We start from the raw sequence: 24,148 nt of genomic DNA, 5'->3' as shown, positions 1-24,148 counted from the left end.
CGAGTGGAAAAAAGGTTATGTTAGCGAAAATGGGAGTGACTGATTGCTGAGTGAATGGAAATGTATCTTGTTTCAATGCGCCAAGGGTGAAATGAAGGAAGATGCCTAAATGATAACTTGATACCGAATAAGGAAGGTCAAAATAGCAATAGAATTGGGGCATAAAATTGACACAAATGGTCGAGTCGGATACGCTACACAGTCTAACTGAGATCGTTTGGCGAAATATAAAATGAACATAAACAGCAAACTAATACTCCACAGTTCCACACAAGCAAGACTAAATCAAAGTAAGAAACTGAAATGGACAATTTCATGGAAGATGAACGAAACACCTGAGAATAGGTATATGTAAACTAGACAAAACATTGTATGGGGGAAGGGCGAACAATTCGAATTCGTGTAAATATGTATAGAGAGAAGTAGAGTGATAAGTACACGAGTCAAAAAAAAAACAACAAAAACACAACGGATTTACGCCAGCAAGTGAAAGTATTAGTGGGGAATACAGTACCCGTCTTACCTATCCGTTTCTGATCTTTCAGATCGGGCTTAGGTTCGACGTACGGTATCAGCTCATCTTCGTCGTAGCCCATGTTCATCCATTTGTCCTTCATGATGGACTCGAGACTGGCCCGCTTAGCCGGGTTGAGCACGAGAAATTTCTTCAGCAGGTTTTCGCAATCGGTGGACATGTAGAAGGGAATTCTGGAAGTAGATGAAACACAATTAGCATATCAGTTGCTGTTCAGGAAGTTATCTATTTGCGTACCTATATTTTCCCCGTAGCACACGTTCCCTCAGTTCTCGCAGTGTGGCACCGTCGAACGGCAAGGACCCACTGACCAGTGTGTACAGGATGACGCCAAGCGACCACACGTCCACCTCGGGACCATCGTACTTTCGGCCTTGGAACAGCTCCGGTGCTGCGTACGGTGGTGATCCACAGAACGTATCCAACTTGGAACCGGGGGTGAATTGGTTCGAGAAACCAAAATCGGCTATCTTGATGTTCATTTCGCTATCGAGCAGCAGGTTCTCTGCCTTCAAATCTCTGTAGAAGGATAGAAAAATAAATATGCGTACTATTTTCGAGAAATTTTTGTTTCAGCATTGGTCTTACCTGTGTATGATTCGCTTTTGGTGGCAGTACTGAACGGCGGAAACGATCTGACGGAACTTGGCCCGCGCCTCTTTTTCCTTCATACGACCGTGTAGCACCAGGTAATCGAATACTTCCCCACCGGATGCATACTCCATGACCAAGTACAGCGTCTTTTCGGTTTCGATCACCTGGAATAGCTTGACGATGTTCGGGTGGTCCAGCAGTTTCATTATTCGCACCTAGTGTAATGTGGAAACGGAATTAATTGTTGAGTAAACAAATGAGAGCATGCAGGAAAAAAAACCTTTCCAAGGCACGATGAACCTCGCCTCGGGTAAAGGAAGGCAGTGATTGAAACTAGCAGGGATGGGTGGATCAGAGAAAATGTAATCATCCCCTTTGTTGAGTTCTATTATTCATGAACTGAGCACTGCATTGAGCGCAAAAGAGGATAGTTACGATGAAAGTCATTACAATTAATTTGTTTGTCATTACAAGAGTGCAACGGTTGAACTTGGATTTGAATCGGACCAAGGAAAACGAAAACTATTACGGAAGAACGCCTTCAATATAATGTATCTTGTAATATTACGAAGTGGTACCTATTGAAAAAATGAATGGAGCGAAACTTTTTTGACAGGTATTTAATCATCCAAACTACACGAAAAAATTCGTATTATCATAAATGGCATGAGCGTTTGTATGTCGCATATGCTAGCGTGTATATAACTAGTATAAATTCATTTGTATAGTCATGTGGTCGGTTGCATATTCCCGGGAATTTTTTATGTACGCCCGGGTCGGGATTCTGTTATTTTTGTGCCTAGATACCATCATCAAGTCTATTTGTATATATAGGAGCCCTGGCTTGGGACTCTCCAAATTTTATGAGTCCCAATACCAATTTTCATCATCATAGACCAGGACCTAAGGATTAAACCTCTACAAACAACATAAAAGCGGATCATTTCCTAGCTGCTACAGTAAATGTATAAGCTCAAATCCACTCATTGTTCATAGATGGGGTTAGTAAGCGAATAACGCTGCCATGGACACACCATAATTTTTTCACGAATTTCTCGACAAACATGTCAAATGGTCCTAAGCGCAAGCTTCTCTTTGTTTACTTTCTCTTTCAATTATTACGGCGTCATCTTAAAACTATTCAATATTGTTTCAGAATATATCGAAAAATTCTGATTTCGACTAGCTTATGCTGCTGAGAGTTAAGTAACAAACGTATAAAGTGCCGAGTTATTAGCGAAAGAGAAAGTAAACAAAGAGAAACTGTCATTTGCACTTAGGACCATTTGACATGTTTGGCTAGATTTGTTGTCTATCAGCGTCAATCAATGCACATCGCCAGCAAGTTTCAAAATCACAGTTATCAATTAAATGTGAAGAAATCTGCTTACAAATCGCATCTAACGCTAGTACAATTGTATAAATGATAGTAATTAATCGGAGAAAGGTGCCATTCGCTGGCAGCACTAGTCATGGTGTATTTTCGGTCACCTGTTTCAAATTTCAAGTTATTGTGTGCTATCGTTCAAAGCAACAGCATCAAAAATATTATAGTCGTTTCTGTTTTACGTTCCGCGTTTCATTGAAATAGGAACAATCCGCACCACACTGAGATAAATATTCGCAACCAGTTTTATACAGTCAAAATCACATAATTTCGAAACCGTAAACTTTGAGGGTTTAGTGTCTTCGTGGAAGTTTCATAACATAATACAACGAATCAATTGAAAAAATGATTTTGGTGATTAATTTCCCATAAACTGTAATGGAAAAGAAACAGGGGCGGATCCAGTGACACAATAGCGGGGCAGGGTTGTTCGCCCTCCCCCCTCCCGGAATATTTGATTGAAATTTGAAAAATTGTATATGATCGACAAAAATATCCTCATTACATTAAATATAATTCAGTTTTTTTTTCGCAAAAGTTATCTTCTGAGAATATTTCCTTGTAGTGAAACTTGGCGCCAAACGTTGATCCTTACCAGTTGTCTTGTTATGGAGGCTAGGTCTACCGCCGAGGACTTCATCGAGAAGATCGCGACGATGCGGGAAGTTAAATGGCTCACTTGTATCGTGACAACACTGAGAGCTAATTGATTCACGAAACGGACATCGGTACCGAGAGAAATTCCGCCGCCAGGAAAATCTCAGTCATAGTAGAGTAGTTTCACCGCCTGGTAGCTGAATTGCTCAAGGGAACGGGTATCAATTTCGAGGGAATTTCCGCTGCCGGGGAACTCTCAGTCGGATTAAGCTGAGTTTACCATCGGGGACTATTGGAGTCGATTGCGACAAAGTTCGGAACTAAATGGCTCACGGAAACCGGAGCTAAATGGTATCAGAAGCGAAATGGATCACTGAAAGATAAGCCAAATAGCTCATGAAAACAAGAGCTTAAACGGCTCACAGGAACCAGAACTAAATGACTTACTTAGTAACTTACCGCTGGGTAATAACCGGAATGCAAGAGGAATGTCGGGAACTAAATGGATGAAAGGTCGAGCCATTTTCGTGATCGCCAAGATCAACGGCGTCTTCATGTGCATCTGTGACGCACTTCCAAGGTGGATAGCGGAGCAGTTCAGCCTAATGGTGGAACAGTTAACTGAGCAGTTGATCGGTCGAAAGCTGGTAGTCATTGGTGGTGACTTCAATGCTTGGGCTGTGAAGTGGCATTATAGTAACCAACACAAGATGATGTATCATGCAGGCAGCTCTCATGAAGTTAGACGTACGATTGTGCAATGAAGCACATTACAGAGACACGCGAGGGAATCTATCATCGACGTCACATTCTGGAATCCGTCACTGACGGCGAACATGGAGTGGAGATTGTGCGAAGTATACCCATAGCGACAACCAGGCGACCAACGGAACCCTGCTGCAAGATGGAGAAGAACGACCGGCGAGCTAAAGTGGAAGACGAAAACCTTCAACAAGGACCACTTCGTTGAGGCACTTCGGCCGGACAGTGAGACCGAGAACGTTGATGCTGCTGATCGAACGAGAAGGTTTGTGACGGCTTGTGACGCCACAATGCCTGCCGAAAACTGGAGCAAGGCAATAGACTGCATCCAGCTTACTGGTGGAACGTACGCTACGTACTGTTTGTCTCAGAATCAGAAGGTGGGCTCAGAGAGCAGGATCGGAGAAAAAAAAGAGCACAAGGTTGTGCTAGGGCCGCATTAAAAAGGGGGAACAAGCTCAGCAAATCAAATTGCCACTAGAAGCTGTGTCGAAGAGTAGACGCCAATCCCTGGGGACGCGTACCGAGCTGTGATGGCGAAGACGAAGGACCTGTTGAAGCCAGTTGAAATGTACCCTCGTAAGCTAAAGATACTGGTTGAGGGTCTCTTCCCGAAGCACGATACAACTAGCTGGCCACCGACACCGTGTCGTGATCAGCGTTAGGGGACAATCCATTCCATCGATGCGTGCGCTGAGACACCTGGGTGGGCTAGTCAACGATCGGTTAAAAACCAACAGCTATGTCGACTATGCATGTGAGAAGGCTGCGAGGACAACTAACATATTGGCAAAGATCATCTTCAATATGCAGTTGACAAGCACGTTTCGCATAAAAACTGTTCGTGTCGCGAGCGCCTACAGGACGATATCGTCGGAGGTGATATGCATAATTGCCGGGAGGATTCCGACCGGCATCACCCTGGCTGAGGACGTGGAATGATACCAGCGGAGGAATACACGGAATGCAAGAAGACTGCTCAGAACGGACTCGTTGGCTAAGTGGCAGCAAGAGTGGGACAACGCAGAGAAAGAAAAGTGGACCTATCGACTCATCCCAAATGTGTCGGTATGGGTACGCTAGGATGCTGTCAACAAGGTGGTTACGAGTATACTCTCCGAGCTGCAGAGAAATAGGGAAAAGACCAACAAAGTAGCGCCGTCGACTAGAAAGCCGCCGTGAAACCACAAATCGGGTTTTTGGGAGAAATTTCGCCGCCAAGGAACTCTCCGACGGTGTAGACTAGGTCCACCGCCGGGGATCAATTGACGACGTAGCACCGAGTTTCGGGTGTGGGGCGCCAGTGAACCGGACGTCAGGCTTCACTGAATCGCCGGACCGACCTCGACACCAACCTTTTGCTCGTGAGTAGGCTAGATCCACCGCCGGGGATTAGTGCGAGTAGATCGCGTCGAATAATTAGTGTGTCGTTGGGGTGCCAGCTGGCCCGTTGAATAAGTTAGGTCTATCACCGGGGACTAGATCGAGTAGATTGGGAAGAAGCTAACTGGCTTACGAAAACGAATATCGGTATCAGGAGAAATCTATCGCCGGGGAATTCATAGTAGGATAAATCCATCGCCGTGAAATCTGCGATTAAATCGTGACAAAAATGAGATATAATTGGATCACAAAACAGACATCACTCTCGAGCGAAATTTCGCTGCCGGGGAACTCTCAGTCGGAGTAGAGTGGTTCACCGCTGGATAATATCCGAGTAGATCTCAATAGAGTTGGGAGCTAATTCCTTGAGAGCTAGTATCGGTGTCTGGAGAAATTTCATCGTCGGGGAACTATCGGTCGGAGTATGGTGAGTTCACTGTCGGCGACTATCCGTGTACATCGTGCTGAGGCCGGAAGCTGAATAACTCACGGAAACAGGAGCTAAATGGCTCATGGAATCAGCATCTATACGAATCACGGGGACGATAGTGATGTAATAGATGAAGACAAGAAGCAAGAGAGGAGTCGAGAGTTAAATCAAAATTCAAAGGTTGAGCCATTTCATAAATCAAGTAAGGCTCCGTGATAGATCAGAAGAAAGAGGTGCGACGAAAGCACAACGAGCCCCCACGAAGTAATACTTTGATGTAGTTTCGTAGGGAAGAGGGAAGAAGGACGAGTGTTTTAGTGGTTAGGCACGAACGTGAGTTGTGAGTCCCACACAGTGCCAATACACTTTGAATCCTTTAAACCTTACTAAAAAAACATACAGACTTTGTCTCAATTTGTCAAACTGAGTCGATTGGTATGCTAGACTCTGCCCTCCGGGCCTAGTCGCAGTACCCTATTTCTTGTGCATTTCTAGTAAAATGAAAAGTACAAGACATTGAGTTCCATCTTCGACAAAGTTTGACAAAATTTAATTTTCATCAATTTTCTGAAAAACTGTGAAACTATCTCGAACAATTAAAAAGTGAATTTTCTGTTTTCAATAAATTTAGAACCACCTCATCTACTATTAAAAAGAAATTTCAAACATGCAGATTTTCAGTTCTAAATCAATACCGCAAAAGTTACATGAATAAAACAGTTATTCTAAGAGACACGAATAAGCACCCTAAACCTTGATTTTGAATTTTATAGTAAAAAGAAAAGTATGACACATAGAGCTTCATGTCAACAATTTTCTCTAAAATTTGTCTCTTTACAACTTCTCGGGAAGTAGTATCTAGTATCTCTATCTAGAATGATTTGAAAGTTAATTTGATCTTGGCAAAATTAGAACCACCCTAACTATTGTTTAAAAAAAGGCTGACAAAAAAATTTCCCAGAGACATAATACGGCTAAGTTCTTTGTTTCAGTAAATAAAAATTTTCCCAGAGAAATAATACGGCTAAGTTCTTTGTTTCAGTAAAACATAAAATTCTTAATAAATTTGCATTCTGGACCACTGTGCATTGTTTGGAAAACATAGGTTACTCTCGGTAGCCGGCTGCCCAGAGTTAAAAAAACTTCAAGAACTAAACAAGATCTTTTCTTGTCCGAGTGACTCCATAATCGAAGACTAATTAAATCATTAGATAACAAACTATGATTTACAAGTTACATAGCTTGCTTGGAGTACATCCTTCTCAATCTCAAACTTTGCGACACACATGGAACAGTCTGATGAACTTTCGTCCCTTCATGAAGTAGTCACGTCCACCCTATCATTTACCCTTCCCCGTGAACGATCGAGATGGGATCGGCCGACAATGGTGGCTATCATCCTGTTGAGGTTTTAACTCTTACGCCCCCTACCACTATTTCAATGAAATCATCGATTTTCAAAATAATTATTCTCGACCGCATTGGAACAAAACTTCAAGCGGTTTCTTTGGAATCGATCACTGCTTTAGGAACCGCGACCATATGCTCGGAAATTGCCGTTGTTCCGGATTAGGGTTGTGGTATCAGTAATATTGGTACCGAAAATCCCGGGAATACCGACCCATTTTTGAGCTAACGTTTGTGGGGGAATGATGTGGAGCCATCATCATAATAATTCTAGAAGCTTTATAGATAAAGGTTTAAGAGCAAATCAAATACAGTCATGACATTGACCTTAGTCTTATTACGCACCGTCCAGTGAATAATGGAAACCAAACAGAATGTCGCTAATAAAAAATCATAGCAAATTTTTACGTCTCTTACGCTAGATGGGAATATTTTGGAAAAGGAGTACAAGATTATTAAAATTTAATTTCGACAAAAACATGGTCAAAGCCATGTCTGTATTTGGTTTGCTCTTATACCTTTATCTATAAAAGAACGAACAACGATTTAGTAGCTAACAATTTTAAACTTGGTGAACTGCTTCAAATGGGGTGATTTGCAATTATTGGCGATCGGAAAATTTTGCAAGACTCCATAGTTTACAGGAAAGCAAGGAGCCTTGGGATGCATTAGAGAATAATAGGCAAACGACGTAAAGGTCGAAACCAATTTACAGAAAAGCAAGAGAGACAATGCGAGCAACCAGCTCGGATTCACTGCCATTCTCGCTTTGATTTACTAATGTTAATAGGGTTTCTTACATTTACCATATGTTGAAGTCGATGGAAGTCGCACCGCTTAGCAGTTATTGATTTCAAAGGGGCCTAGATTTCAAAATAAAAGAACGTACCGCATACGACAAATATCTTCTGCTGAAATGAGTCATGTCATTCCGAAGCAACTAAAAACTATAAACATGTTTTTGATCAGCACAAATCAATCACGTGAGAATAAGCTAATCAGTTTGAGTATTAAGTTTCAGTTTGAAGCTTTTTTCGAATTTTTTAAAAAAATATTCGAGCACCGGTACTTTACCGGTACTACCGGTACTGAGGGCTTCAGTACCGTAGTACCGGTTCTCACCAAAAAGAGTCGGTACTACGAACCCTATTCCGGATATATTGTGGCGAGTACAGGGATAACCTCTCTTTCAGAAAAGGACAAACTTTTATATCGGTATTACAACAAGTCTTGCGACATGTCAATCTTCATGATTTCTTGACCCAATCCAAGTAACAATTGAAGTTTCATAGAATGCTACAAATGCAACCTAAATTTTATAGGTGGCTATAAAACTGCCATAACACTCTCCGAGATATTTCAAGTTCTTCCGGCAACGAGGGCTGTTTTGATGGCAATAGCCATTCTCCAGGGTATTCTTGGAGCCTGGTTCCTCCGGTAAAGAGGATACTTTTTGACCGGATCTTAGAAAAACAGTCTTGCGACAAGTCAAACTTCATGATTTTGCAAAAGATGTGCACTGAAGAACATCTTGACGGTTTTTAGTGCAATTGGCCATTAGTGTACTGCAAAAAACACTCATTTTGAAATCTCAAAGAACCACCTCCCCCACATTTCACATCATTTTTACAATACTAGACCCGCCCAATTCGCTTGAAGTTTTTGACATTGGCACTATGGGGAAATATGAGGGAAAAAATAAATGCTATAACTTTTGAAGTAGCACTCGAAAAGGGGTGAGTGTAGCGTAGTTGGTAAATCGATTGCCTTATACGCAGCGCACCTAGGTTCGAGTCCCGACCCCGCACATAGGGTTAGAAATTTTTCATAGGAGATTTATCTATTCCGAAGAGGCGAATGACCTAAAGGTTAAAACCTCTATAATCGAATTAGAAAAAAAGCGCTCGAAAAATTATAATTCATACTTTTTTTAAAGGAAAAATTCTTATCATTGTAATGAATTTATCCTCGTTTCCCAAAAAAGGGGAAACTTAAGTTCTAGGGCATTTCGTCCAATTTTTTTTATTCTTAATAGCTATTCTGCTTTATGCTGCAAATTATGCATTTTTCGCAGTTTGTGAAAAAATCTTAGAAATCGAACGGAATCTTTACGACCTTCATCAGAATACAAGAAGTTATGGTTCTAGGGCATTTTGTCATTCATATCAAATTAAATCATTTTCTTGCGCATATATCTGTATCTATTATTCTTCTATAAAATTTTATTTATAAACCGTTTTTGACAGCCTAAGTCACTATGTGACTTTACGCTGGTCCGGACGTGCCGCAGGCGATTCGCATTTAATGTCAAAATATCCTGACTCCTGCATGTAGAAGACAAAAGGTTATGTCGCCGAGAAACTCTAAGCTTGCTCACATGATCCTATTCCATGCTTTTCTAAACTTTCTTCCTTCAACACCTTGCTCTTAATTGAGTACTATGGTTCCTAATATCGAAAAATATTTCGCACCCCCTTGCTAATTAAATGTCGTTACAACATGAAAAATAGCATTCAATATATGTTTTCTTCATAGTGCCAATGTCAAAAAGTTCAAGCGAAGTGGGCGGGGGACTAAAATTGTCCAAATGATGTGAAATTTGGCATCTGAGTTAACTTTGATATTTGGTACAATATAAAAAGGGGTTGGCCTTTGAGATTTAGAAAAAAATTGCGATGCCCTATTGACCATTCTCCGGAATGTAGACGGCTTTTTGAATCAATCAAAAAGTGTCCTTTTTGCCGGAGCCTGGTACCCCGAACACCCCGGAGAATGGCCGCTTGCACTATAAACCGGCAACATGGTCTTCGCAACTAAAATTTTACAAATGGCTCTTGGTTGCACTGACGGATTTTAGCACCGGTCAAAAAGAATTCTGTATACTGGAGGAACCACGCTCCCGAAGAATGGTCTTGAAGTAGAAGTTCGACACGGATTTTAGAACCGATAAAAACCCGTAGAAATAATGCTTTCGAAAGTACCAACAAAAATCCTCAGAACGAATTCCAATGAATTTGTTTCACAAAATCATAACATTTTATGCGTCACAAAACTTTCGAAACCGATATAAAAGTTTTTCCTTTTTTGGAAAGGGATCTTACCCCAGTATTTGCGACAATATATTCGGAACTACGGTCATTTCAGGAAGATGATTTCGGTTCTTAAAACTAGACAGATTTTGTAACCGATTCCAAAATAAAACACTTCAAGTTTCGTTCAAATGCGGCCGAGAATCATTTTTTTTAAATTTAATATTTTTATTGAAATATGGGTTGGGGATATAGCAGTTAAATGATGCGAGTGCACAATCTGCAAAAAATCATAAAAACATCAGAAAATTTATACGAAGTTCAAGGAGATCCTACCAAGTTCAAGAACATCTTAAGTATTTTAGGGAAATCTTACTAATTTCATAGAATCGTCTTATCGTTCTCGGAGATTTTAAATGAATTAACGGGAAGCCCTACCAATTTCTGAAAAGGGCTATAAATGTCAAAGAACTAGAAGAAACTGAAATACTATGTTTTCCTTGTTATTTGCAAGCAATCAAGATAGTGGGACTATCCTTTTTTCCTATCCGCCGTTATGTAATAATACTTTACCCAGGTATTACCAAAACGCTGAGCGATGGCAACCATAAGGGTGTGAATATAAACGCCGAGAATATACCACCGTCTGTGACTCTTGACATAACGGGTGTACATTAGGGTGGGACAAAAAATAGATTCCAGTTCCGAGCAACTTTTTAGGTACCATTTTGGTCCTAGAACAACTGTGCAAATTCTTAGCTCGATCGGTGAAACTATGTTTTTGCGTCCACTGTTTAAAGTATACATGGGATTTTGTATGGGAAAATTAACTTTTACAAAATAATTCCTCCAGGAGTCGCCCATTACCTCCTAAAAATAAATCGTTATGTGACTTGTATAGGAAATTTAACAAAGAAACAAAGTCTCGAAAACCATGAAACGATCTGATGCTTGCGAAAAAAGTTATTAAGCAGGATCCGATTGATGCTCTGACGATTGATAAAATATTCATTTTTTCTAGCACCACTGCTTTTGGTTGTCCAATTATACGCAATTTTGTTTTAATCCTCTCTTAACGTATCTAAATCATTTATCTATACTATTTGGCCAGTTCGCATGGTTTTAAGGGATTAATTGAGGCTTCTTTTGTACATAATAAGAGAAAGTTAAAATTTTTGTATATGATAAGACCGCCAGAAGCAGTGATGCTATGAAAAGTGAAATTTTCATCAATCTTCAGGGCTTCAAACGGTTTTTGCTTGTTAACTTTTTCCACAAGCATCAGATCGTTTTGCAGTCTTCTAGACTTTGTTTCCTTGACAAATTTCCTATAAAAATCAGACATCTGTTTATTTTTAGGAGATAACGGGCGACTCTTGGAAGAATTAATTTGCAAAAGACAATTTTCCCATAAATTCCATGTAAACTTTAAACCGTGGGCGCAAAAATATAGTTTCACCGATCGAGCTAAAAATTTGCAGAGTTGTTCTGGGAGCTGAATTGGACCCAAAAAGTTACTCGGAGCCAAGTTTTATTTTTTTCATATAACCATGTCCCACTCTAGTGTGCATATGAATGCTGAGTGAGCTACCCGTGCGGAGTAGGCATACAAGCAGCACTCCGAACTGATGAAAAAACGAATTTTATTTTTATAAATTTTCAAGAGATATTAAGGATAAAAACAATTATTTTGAAAGTTAATTTAGTGATTCGATGGTACGTATGTTGTAATAGTGCGTACGCTAAATGCAGCGTAAAGTGCAGTACCGTAGTATAGCTGTAGTCAATTTGATTTCCGCAATGATCGGAGGAGATATGATTGTTTAGTCAAAAATTCAAGGTTAAAACCTCTATAATCGAAATAAAAAAAAACTGCCATATGTTTCCATCGAGCAAATAACATCGTCATCAGCACATTTTCTTGTCAATTTTGTGCATCTATTTGTATAATTTCTGATGAGAAAAGCACATGAATTACAGAATTATGGTGATTCCGAAATATTTTGAATTAATAACCTAGATCTTTCACAGGGCCTATATTTTTTTCTACGATTTTTATGTGTATGACTTTGAAAAATGTCTTTCAACGCTATCTGAGACAAACTGCTGGTGGTGGCGTGGAATCTGTCACAGAATCCACAGCTCGCAATTTGGGGCTATTACAAAATACCTTGTTCAATTTGTACAGTTTTGAACACAACGATCATCGTGTAACGTCCAATAGGCATCTACTATACAACAAAAATCAACCAAAAAACACTCACCTCCCGATAGAGCTTCTGCAGGGACGACGCGTTCAGCTGTGTCTTGTCGATGATCTTGATGGCCACCTCCTTCGAGGTGGGCACATGCTTCGCCAGTTTCACCTTGGCGAAGTTTCCCTTGCCAATCGTTTTCAGCAGTTTGTATTTGCCGATGTGTTCCTCGGCCGGTCGCCACCGGGCGCCGGTTCCGCGCATCTGCATGTTCGGTGAACCCTGGAAGCGAAACAAAGAGGAAAATTCATAGGTTAATCATTGTCAGCTTATTAGTCAGATGAGGAAGTTTTTCCTCGGGGGGCAAAGGCATCCTAGAGGAAAAACACATAAATTTGTCATCTTGAATGGGGTAACTGCTCTCGCGATCCGCTTCAAGATCCATCCCGACTGGTTCCGAGGTGTTGTTTTGGAGGTTCATTGCGTCACCCGTCGTAACGTCTGTAGAGTCAGGGGGTGTTGCAGACAACTTGTGTTGGCGGACAAGATCAGAAAGAGCTATTTTTATAACGAACCGTTTGAGCCGATGCGATGTAAATATTGCACATTTACGTTTGCGTAAACCGTTCTTAACCTCCGGTGGTGTTACCTTAAGGCTAGACTGCCGATTTTTTTTTTGAAAGGGGCCAAGATGCGTACCGCCATACCGTGAGGGGCGGTGAGTTGCAGATTTTGAAAGTGTGAAGTGTTGCCCAGCGAACGGTTCTCGCTCTAAATATTTACGATGTGGTATAGGTATAGACGAAGTGGATTTGTGAATCTGAGTATAGTAGATCGGGGATCGTCTTGAGAGAGGATGTATGCTTTTAATAATAGGCACCGACAAATTACTGGTCGGACTATAAATACGCTCACTTAACGGCGGCGGTGAGTTGGTGCTATACGGGGTGCAAAAATTGCAGGAACTAATCGGTTATGTTGATGCGTAAGTGGGTGGATTGTGAACGGACGGAAATGGGGAAAAATATAAACATCGTGTCTGTGATAGATTATTGGAATATGGAAAGGTCAATTAAAAACCACACAAAAAATAACGTGTCTGGTATAGATGTCTGCTTCTGATCAAATTGTTTTGCCCGACGTCGACACAATCCAAACCGACTATAATTTATCTTGTGCAACGACAAATACTAACGAGAACCAAATCAATTCAATTGTGGTGGTTGGTTTCGTCAGACCCCCGAATTAAGAAATGATACAACTTTCAATTTGTAAACAAACACGCCCGGGTCTGTTTCAGTTTTAAGCATGCAGCGCGGAAGGAACTGGTCTTGACATTGCAAATAGATTGTTTTGTTTGCTTCCCACTTCTATCTATATTTCTCCTTGAACCCTACTAGATGAGGTGAAGTATTATCCAACAAAACCCAGAACATGCGGCCTAACAGCTTTTGCTTCTGTGTATATGAATTGGTAGCCGATTAAATAACCTGAAACGGTATGAAAATTGGAAGCTGGAGGGAAGGAGGAGGGGGCTGAGAGAAATTTTGTTTTGGCCATTAAATTGAGCGGCGCACCAGAAGAAGAGCATGCGTAATTAACCTGAAGCATATGCGATGCTGATGGAGTAGTTCAAGAGCTCAATTCTTTCCAGTCAATAATTGGTTTTAATTTAGCTAGGATTGTTACGTCGCAGCGGTTCTGTAACTAATGCAGTTCAACACTTTGTAGGTTCATCAAAGAATAAACATTGTCACGTTGATCGTCACATCGTAAGCTTAGGATTGTAGTTTGTACACCGCTGCAAAGTACACATTTGTTTATTATTTGTCTGTTCGTGAGTGTGAATCATGGAAAACTACCCAGACCATACACCCTTGGAATACCTGAACAACAGAAACGGCCCTAAAGCGCACACTATAGCCGACCGTAATCAACCCTTGAACAGGCAGTAAAATATTCATTATCAGACGAACAACAAACAACCATAATACCACCTCGCAGAAACAGTCTATCACATCGATCGATCCCTGCGCCTGCTCCACCCCCCTCAATGGGAAAATTGACAGCCCTTCAATCCCGGCACCGATCCCACACTCACCTGTTGCGACACCTGACATTTTAACGAGATGCTACCACGAAAGTGTATTTTAATATGCAAACTATTTAGCGCGTGGTCATGTCATGTAAGCAAAATAATCTTCTCTCCGTCCGTTGACAGGAGCAGGACGTCGTCAGCTTGCTGCCAGTCAGTTTGTACAAGGCTAAACACAAACAAACCAACGCAGCCCGAGGCACACCGTAGCAGCGAAAGCCGTGACGCACTTAGTGTGAAGAGCGCTTATCAGTCCTGAACGTGAGATAATGAGCGCTTTCTAACTGGAAAGCTACTAGAGAAAGCGGGTTCTTTAGTTTTCTACCGGGCCACCAGGATCTGGGGTGATTTAGGGTTCGAATTAACGTTGTCGTAGTAAAATTGTATATCAATTTCATAAGGAGTAGAAATATTTTTTTCTTGTTAAACATTTAACGACTTAGTTTAAAAAGTTTTAAGCGATTTTTGAAATGCTCACCAAATAGACCAGAAAAGAAAATTGTATCCTAGCAAATTCCAGCTTATCAGTTCTAATAAATAAATTAACAAATAAATAAGTAAATCAAGGGTTAAAAAATAAAATAAAAAAAAATAGTTCAGTGGATGCATTTTTATATTTAAGATATAAAAATATTAGGCCTTTCATGGCCAAGTTTTTTAACCCTCAAAAAGGCAAGCTAAAATTGTGACTTCAAGAAGCATGGCTACTAAGACCCAATGAAATCAAAAACCTTTTTTGTCGTTTTATCAGTGAGAGAATCGAAAGGCCGAAAATACTCGATCATTTGTATTTCAAATTACAAGATCATTGAAACTAGAGAACTGTAACTAGCCGAGCCTCTGAAACCATTTGCCTTTTTGAGGGTTAAGGGCGTTTTGAATTCATTGACGATTTCTTCTTAAAATTATTGACAAAATTTTGAGCAAAACATGGTGACACCCATTTTGAGCAAAACATTGTTTTGCTCAAAATAGGTGCACTCCTCGTACTGCTAGGACCCGCTTAATGTTTACTTTCTGATGCACTTTATAATTTCCGTAGCCTATTTAAAACTGCCAAATAGACATTTTAGGGTATACCTGCTTTATCGCAGGTTGTTTTTCACTAACACAGCTTTCTTTGATTTTGTGATCTGGAGTATATTAGAATTCAAATTTTTTTTTTCTAAAATGTTTAATGGTTCTGAAAAGGAGCGAATACGACCCTCATCTGGTGGTATCATCGGAAAGACCATATTGGTTATCATTAGGTTCAAACTTTTTGGAATATATGTATATCTTGACAGTCCGTACGTGTAATCAAGAATATTCTATCAGTCTACCTTCTCATCTTGTCCAAAACAGAAGCCAAAGAAGTCTACCCTGTCATCTTGTACAAAACAGAAGCCAAACCTTCTCATCTTGTCCAAAACAGCAGCATCGATGTAGCTTTAAATAAATCAAGCAAGCAACTCATTCTACTGCTTTGTTGCTTATCCACTGTACAATCAGTATAGGGTCACGGTTCCTCGCTGTGTAGTGAAAATTTGTACCACAAAAAAGGTAAAATAATATCACTATGACTGATTTTAAATTAAAGTGCTACAACGTTCCGAATTTGACGAAACAGTCCTGAATTTAAAAAACTTTACAAAACGTTCTTAATCTAACAAAAGTTGTGTAAATATCTGGAAAACTCGCGTCGAAAACGCGTCTCACATTCATCTCGAGTATAACTGGTCACTTTACTTTAAAACAGACAGGCGTAAGACCTATGATCCGCGAGAAACATCCACCAGAAATACAGGGTCCGGCAGTCGAAGTGTAACCAATTGAAAAGGCCATAAATTCGGTTTGGAAAATTATTTTCATTTACTTAAAGGAGCAAAATGTGTAAAAATAATCAAATATTCAGAAATAATCCACTTATGCTCCATATGACCACTTTTTACCTCGACTATGGCCTTGAGATGGTCAAAAAATGAATAGCAAGCTGTCCGAATGTGACTTGTCGGTATTTTGGCCCCCTCAAGGACAGTAGCTTTCTTCAACGTCTCGAGGCTGGTGTATTTTTTACTTCGGACCTTGTTCTCCAAAATGGTCCAGAGAGAACAATCCATTGGATTCGAGAGCCATTATGTGGTCGAAATGAAGTACGGAATGTTGATTTTCAACCATTCCTGGCTCACTCGTGCTTTGTGAGACTGTTCCGAGTTTTGTTGACACGTCCATGGTTTGCGATTTAAATGTTTGTCTGCCTACGGCTTCAAAGCAGCCTCTAGAACACTTTCCCCACAATAAATCGCATTTATTTTGACGCCAAGCTCGATGGAAAGGATTCGAAATCGCCCATCTACGGTTACAGCAACCCAAAACATTATTTGTGGCGGGTGCTGCCTCCTGATGGCCAATCGATGACTCAAATTCTCATATGAATGGTGGGTCAAGTAAACCCTATCGTTTTGATAGTGTACGAATTGTTCGGAATTCAAAGGCTTTCGACCAAGCGGTCTTCTTTTGAATTCCACCACAGATCACTTTTTATGCGTTCACTTTGGGCAAAATGATTTCGTGCGCTTGTAAAAAATACTCTGAACTGTCATTCAGCCAATTTATAGACAGCTGATGCCAGTGTGACAGCTGCGGAAACGGTCAGAAGTTAGTTACACTTCGAGTGCCGGACCCTATATCCCAAGCCGTGCACCAATGCAGCTCTAATAACGTTCAATAAGTTAGCTGAGGCAGAAGACTGTATTCGTCGAATATGGCAACATTAGAAACAAGATCTCCGTATGTACGGACGACGTTTCAGTCGAAGTACGGCTGTACGATCTGGCACCGTGTACCACCAAAACGGTGAAGAGGTAATCCCAAATACAAATGATACTTGGGAAAACTCCTTCCAACCGCTTTCGTGTGGTGAAAATGCAACTGACAACACTGAGGCAAGCTCGATAGCATTCCCCGTAATCAGCTAACGCCGTCCACCTACTCTGGGAAGACAAAATTTGCCAGTAACAAGCTGGTACAGTTCGAAAAACTCTGTGCTGAGACTGTTAGAAGACATTCATCAACTGCTATGAAAACCAAACCATGAGTATGACTGCGCTCAGTATCTCAAAACCAACAGCCAATACCAGCCAGCAAAAAATCTAACGCTGTAGATGGATACATGATAGCGACACGCAAGAAAAAGAAATACTCAAAAACATTCAACCGTAACAACCAAGACAACAGTGGTACCGACGACATGAACGCGTAAGACCTGGACCTGGACGCGTAAGACAACGGTAGAGACGGAAAACGCGTAAGACAACTGTAGTGAATGTAGGACTATCACGCGTCATTAGATGACGCAGCAAATGTTTCCCCGCAGCGAAAAAAGAATCAACAGAATAAGTGAAGCTAGTACATTGAGCTGTGCCAAATAAAAATAATAAATTTAATAAAATGATTTTCTAAGAATTTTAGAGTTACGGGAAGGATATCATAACAAAAGTTAAAGTAGTACGATGTAGCTCGTTTGTGAGCTCCAGTAATTTTTTTTAATGTCTGGTAAATCCTACGAACATCAGGGAAGTTAAATATCATGAGAATCATACAAGCTTCACGTACGTTCTTTAAAAATTAGTAAGGCTATCCTTTACCGAGGATAGTCTTACAATATTCAGGAGAGTCTAAGTCTTTAAAGAAGCCCTTTAAACATAAGGGAGTGTGATACCACGAGCTTAAGAAGATCGTATGGAATACAGGGAAATCCTCACGCTTCAGAAATTGTCTATAAACTCCAATAGATAGTGTATGTGCACTTCAGGCATACTCTAAAAAAACTCAAAACTGCAGAAATATTTTCCGAGCTCATAAATATTGAACGAGCTTGTGAAAGATCTTAAGAATTTCTGAGAAGTCCTAGAACCCTCCACAATAGTCTATGGAAGCATAGGAAGTTCTGCAAACTTGAGGCTAAATTTTACAAGTTTTAAGAAAGTTCTACGAACTTCATAGAAATTATTACGAATTTGAACTAAATTCCCTGAAGCTTACTGTTATTCTACAAACTCCAAAAGGTCTTACAAACTTATTAAAATCTAACGAATATCAGTTAAGTTCAAAACTTTAAGGACTTTAAGTTCGTAGGACAGAACTGCGAGAAAATCTACAGACTTTAGTCGTAAACGAGAAGTCAATAAACTTCAAGAAAATGTTATAAGCTCCCTGGATTTAGTTTCCATTTAGTCCCATTCTTCTATTAATTAACAATAATAGTATTTTTTTTCATTTGAAACTTTGAATTGCAGTAAATTTGGAATAACTTTGCTGAAGATACCATTTATCTATTCTGCTCATGATCGCATATTTGTCTCTTTTTCTAAGGGATTTCCTATTTTTATGGAACTGTTTTGCGATCATAGGCAGTTTATACTTATACGGGCGATAAATATTTATATGTTGGTAGAATTACCCTAAAATCAGTGTTTCGTCGTTTTTCCATGCAATGAAATTCTATCACGAAGGTTTTGTTTCTACAAAGTTTCAGACAATAGTGGATAACATAACTTTTCTTAAGACCTTTTTTTTTTTAAATTAACACGGTTCGATGTATAAGTTCAACAGGGCCCTGAGTCTTTGATTTTTTTTTACAAAATATTAATAACAAAATAATCTAGCATCCTTAGCTGCTGACTTTGGTTCGAATCTAGCATTCGGCGACAGTTTTAATTTGTTTTTTAGATTTGCGAATTACGGTCATGAAATGCTCTTCTCTGTTTCCTACCTTCGCGTTGGCAGTGCCGATTTCTGGTTTTATCTAAACCGCTGGAAGACGACATCGCTTATTTAGCGTTTACTGATAGTTCAGCTGATATTACTGGTTGAAAAACAGTTTATGCCGTAGTTTCAGTATTTGTTTTTTGTGCTTACTACTTCTGTCTGAGGTAGTCACGCGCAGAGTTTTCCGTACTATTTAGATTGTTTACAGTATTGACACGTGGGAGACTGATTATCGTAAGTACACAACTTGGTCTGAGACTAGGCGGATTCAGGTTTCAAGGTCACATTCGGGCGCATTCGTACCACCCGAATACCGTTGAGAATATCTGGGAAGAAATCCTCCAGGTATCCATTTTAGGGAGAAAACTTGTCCATATTGCAACATAAATTTGCGAATACTAGCATCGAGTATTTCAGCAAACAGATCGTGCGGTCGTCATCGTACACGGGAATTTTGATTCTAACATTGTCACACTCAACAATGTCTTTCATGTTGTTACGTAAAACAAAGGTTTCTGTTCCGAGCGTACTCTTGAATCCTATCTGTACAACATTTCGTATATGGTGGAATTGAATTGTATGAAGTACATATTCATCGATACACTTTCCATCCTTCAATAAGCGCTCCATTTAAATTTTACGGCTCCTGAAATCAACGTAGCAAAGAAAACTCATAATAATAATTGAAGACCATCCCGATAAAATCTCTAACATCGGAGCAATTTTTTTTTTATGACGAAACTTTGGTGTGGATTTGTATAACATAGTGCACATGTATTCAATGCGGCTGGTTAGTTGTATATTTCTCCGTTTGTTTTGTGACCGTTGGATGAAAACAGATTAGAATACACCAAAATTGTTCTAATGCCAAGATTGGGATATAAATGATTGTTTTCACGATGCAGTATTTTCAGCAAAATTTCATGAAGCATTATTGCGCATCTAATCGCGTTAGCACTTTGATTTGATTTACATTACATTAACTGAAAAAAGGTTTTTTATGCTTAAATCAATAGGTAATATCTAAGAATATGAACAAATATTTTAGACGATATAGAGTCAAACGTATAGGTGTGCCAAAAAGCCACCGACGAACGTGATCGTGGGCAATACCACTCAGTTATCCGCTCGGGTTTTTCGCTTTTCTCCACATTTCACTTTCAAGATTCCTTGTAATTGTCAAAAAAAGATTATAAAGAAACTTATTGACCCATTGAACACCAACAAACGGTCACGATACTCAATCTACTTTCTACTTAGACTCAAGCCAGCGTGAAGCGTACGACAAAAACAGTTACTCTCATCTTATCTGAAGAAAAATGAGAAAACTGTTGCTTTTATTCTTACTGCGGTGATCTATCAAAATAAGTGAGACGCATAAACAAGAATTCATGCTCCGGCCAATGACTTGTGGCTAATCCGGTATTTTCGTATAAAACTGAGCATTAGTGAAGTGGAAAATTTGCTGAAAATAAAAAATGGAGCTGAGCCTTTCGGAAGTCGCAGTTAGACCATGTCAGGTATTCAAGGCTGATAATGTCCAATAAATTTGCTCAGCAGAAAAGATTCATTGTTCATAATAACTGAAAACACGTGGCTGTGTGGACAACCCCAAAATCAAGATACTCTTGAATATGTACGATAGGAACATTTCGGTTTGAAAATATAATTTGCCACCGGTTATTTGCAAAATAGCCATTAAAAGATTCCAGTCGAAATCTGGTGAAGTGGGATTACGAAGGACCCAAGGAGAAACTACTTGCTAGGAATTTCTTGTAATGTTTTGTGATGGAAATATGACTCGACCAACCCATTTCCTCCTACTTCACCCTGCAGTACAGTCTAGTAAAATTACACAAAATTCTTTGCATATATCGATGACAAATTAATACATGCCAGTTCTGTGAACAGACGGCACATTACAAACAACCCTGCTCAGAAATTACTGAAGAAAGCTCATCTACGGAAAAAAATTTCAAGATGCGCTCTCCAATGCCATAAACGGTTGCCAAATGTATGTTCAAGCAATAAAGAAAATTTCAAAAGCTGCATCAAGTGCCTCTACATCAACAGCCAGTACCACCAGCGAGGAAGCTACTATCGAGGACGGTGGGCTCACACTCGTGATCCGTAAGAGCAAAAAGCAAGGCACAACATCTGATCGCGACTATCAAGACAGTAACCATGATGATGACAAGGACATGTTCAATAGCGAAACGGAAATGAACGACCCTCAAAAGGCAGTTGGCGAAGAATCAATTTTTTTTCCTACCACTTAAAAAGTAGCCCGTGCGCCACAAGCACGGGATCCAAGGGACAACCGTTAATAATTATTGTTTTTTCTAACACCATGAAAATTCATAAAGATTGCACTCAAAAATGCCTTACGAGATTCCGAAAGATTTTAGAAACTCAAAAAACTATACTAAACTGAGGTAATGTTTTTTATCTCGACATTTCCATCAATTTTGAATGACTAGTTCTTTCAAAAACGAACTATTCTAGTAGGTCAGACTACAACTAATATGTGCATTCGTTCAGTGAAATACATTATTGCTGATATTAGTGATCAATCGAAATGAGTATACTTTACCGAATGAGCTCACTAACTTTGGAACTTTTTTAATCCCGTTTGTTCGGTTCAAATAGTGAGTGTCCTTCACATATTTAGCTAAAAATATGAATGTCAGTGTATTGGTTTCGATTTTTTAAAAGCTATCACCCAGGGCTTGTCGGTTTACAAAATGGACAAATGTTAATATGATTTTCATACGTACGTAACGTGGTCTGAGCAATAACAGTTCTATGCGGCTGGGTCACAAAAACAGGACCAAAACTAGGTTAACTGTACTATCGTCAAACGGTATTTAATACTAGAAAAGAAATTCATCCGTGTGGTATAAACTGCATTGTACATTTCTCCCTAATAAGAACATTGCAGTCAAACCATTTTATGTACGAAGAACACGAAACCTAATTCCTTGTCAGACGAGGGATTTGCATATCGACTTCGTCTTATCAGAATTTTGAACTGACTTAGCACTAGATTGTCGCAAACCATAAAATAAACACACTATAAACAACGGCTTACTTGTGATGTCCCGCAAGTAAAGAGTTGTGAACATAATAGTATTTCTAGTTTAAGATTAGCGTCAAACTGATGAAAACTCATTGCCAGATACTGAAGGGACGAAGCCGAAATGCAAATATATTGATGTTAATTGTCTAATAAACTAAAATATTCAGTGGTAGATCGTTAAGACCTCAATCGCGAGGATCTTAACTTGAATACTTTCATACTTAAATTGCTAAATAACGATAACAATACTAAAAACTACACACTCAATTCAGTTCAGTAATTTCTCAACAGCCGTGTATTCAGCAAATTTGGTAACTAATATCTCAGCGAAGTAACATTTGTTTACTAATTTTCGGCGAAATATTTTCCGAGTCTCAGTTATGAAACGTCACTTTTACTGATATCTCAGCAAAAAAGAAATTGTATACTGAGATCTCAGCTGTTGAGATTTCGGCAAAAGATGCAAAAAAGCTGAGATTCGGCAGAAAAAAATTAAGTGTGTATATCATTCAGAAATGAGGCACTTAGTTTTGGCGATAGTAGATGAATATGTAAGCTTTTTGAAGCATTTTGTTGATTGTAATCAGTTCCACTCGGTAATTTTTTTCGCACTTTTAAACTAACGTGTTTGTGAAATATGAATCATACAGGAATAGGAAAGAAATAAGTTGAACAAAACTCTCACAACCGCTCGCAAATATCTCGGAAACTGATTTGGCGAAAAAACTTGGTGCAACCCGCTATAGTGTGCGGCGAATCTCTGCCATTGCGGAAGTGAGCGATACTTCGGAAGGCATCTGATGACGCCTCACGAGGTCTGGCATATATGTCCCAAACGGATCCTTAGCTACATTAATAATGTACTACCCGATTGGGACGACACATGTGGACAAACAAACAACTCGCTTCCAACTACATTGGATTTGAGCAATTTGTAACATGTAGAGCAAACAGGGACAGCCACAAAGATAACCTGAATAGTGGTCGCAGTGGCAAAGGTTCTCCTAGCAAAAAAAATAATCCGAGAAGGCTACACATGTTACCGGGCCCAGTGGCCAGAACCCGGGCCCTTCAGCAGTACGACCAAATGCTGAAATTTATGCAAAAACCAGTTTCAAACCAATTTCGGGACTCCAATTTTACAAGACTTTTGCTCGCGGAACGGTTCCTGGCGTTCGCGAAAAAAAATATGATTTGGCAAGGAATCCGTTTCTGTTGCATGAAAACTAACGTTTTAGTAGCGAATAAGACTATGAATTCGGAAGTATACAAAAAAATAAATCTAAAAAACGAATTTTGCATTTCATAAAGTCCCATGAAGATCCAGTAATGTTTTGACCAGATTTAGTGAACTACCTATACGACGGGCTATACCGTTGTAGTACGTCTTGATGGCAACATCACGACAAAGGAGCCAAGATTACTGCCAAAGATCTGCATTCACTAAATTGTTAACAGTTCCGGCCAATAGAGAAATGGAGCAGGAACTTCAGATAAAAGGAGCAGTCACCAGCGACATTAGTCGGATGAATAATTGGTGAGCTTTGCTAAAACTGTGACTGAAGAAGGTGAGACCCAGGTGATGAGCGGGATCAATAGAAGATGGCGTTATCAGCACAAGTTATCAGACTGAATTGTTTTGTAGAGCTTGATTGAATCTATCTCTTTACAATTTAATCGATTTTGTGAATTAGAAAAACGTAGATTGTTCCTCGCTACGATCAATCTTGCAATTTGTTGCATAGATTTAAACTGAACGAGAATTTCAAATTTTCCCATTACCCTAAAAAAAGAAGGCAAGGTTCCACCGAAGAGGTACGTTCGATTTTCGCGATAACATAATCTGAAACAGGTCAAGGCGACCGTAGTAAGAACTGTATCATTTTTGCTGTGCTCAGAACGCGCG

General features: G+C 39.7%; 1 protein-coding gene across 19 annotated transcripts in view; it reads right to left on the bottom strand.

Annotated features, from left to right (window-relative positions):
* LOC131693459 (MAP/microtubule affinity-regulating kinase 3-like) overlaps nucleotides 1–24,148 on the bottom strand; it is a 211,107-nt gene that overhangs the window by 92,123 nt on the left and 94,836 nt on the right. For 16 of the 19 annotated variants that reach the window (XM_058981277.1, XM_058981275.1, XM_058981276.1 and 13 more), the window contains exons 3-6: nucleotides 12,389–12,601; nucleotides 1,124–1,344; nucleotides 773–1,054; nucleotides 515–708 (exon numbers count right to left, since the gene is read on the bottom strand). In XM_058981277.1, coding sequence (XP_058837260.1) covers nucleotides 515–708; nucleotides 773–1,054; nucleotides 1,124–1,344; nucleotides 12,389–12,601 — 910 coding nt within the window. The remainder of the gene's footprint in view (nucleotides 1–514; nucleotides 709–772; nucleotides 1,055–1,123; nucleotides 1,345–12,388; nucleotides 12,602–24,148) is intronic. The other 3 variants (XM_058981278.1, XM_058981293.1, XM_058981294.1) reach the window with 1 other exon arrangement.

Source organism: Topomyia yanbarensis, chromosome 3 (genome assembly GCF_030247195.1).
Source record: "Topomyia yanbarensis strain Yona2022 chromosome 3, ASM3024719v1, whole genome shotgun sequence".
NCBI lineage: Eukaryota > Metazoa > Arthropoda > Insecta > Diptera > Culicidae > Topomyia > Topomyia yanbarensis.
This window is presented reverse-complemented; position numbering and strand designations above follow the sequence as displayed.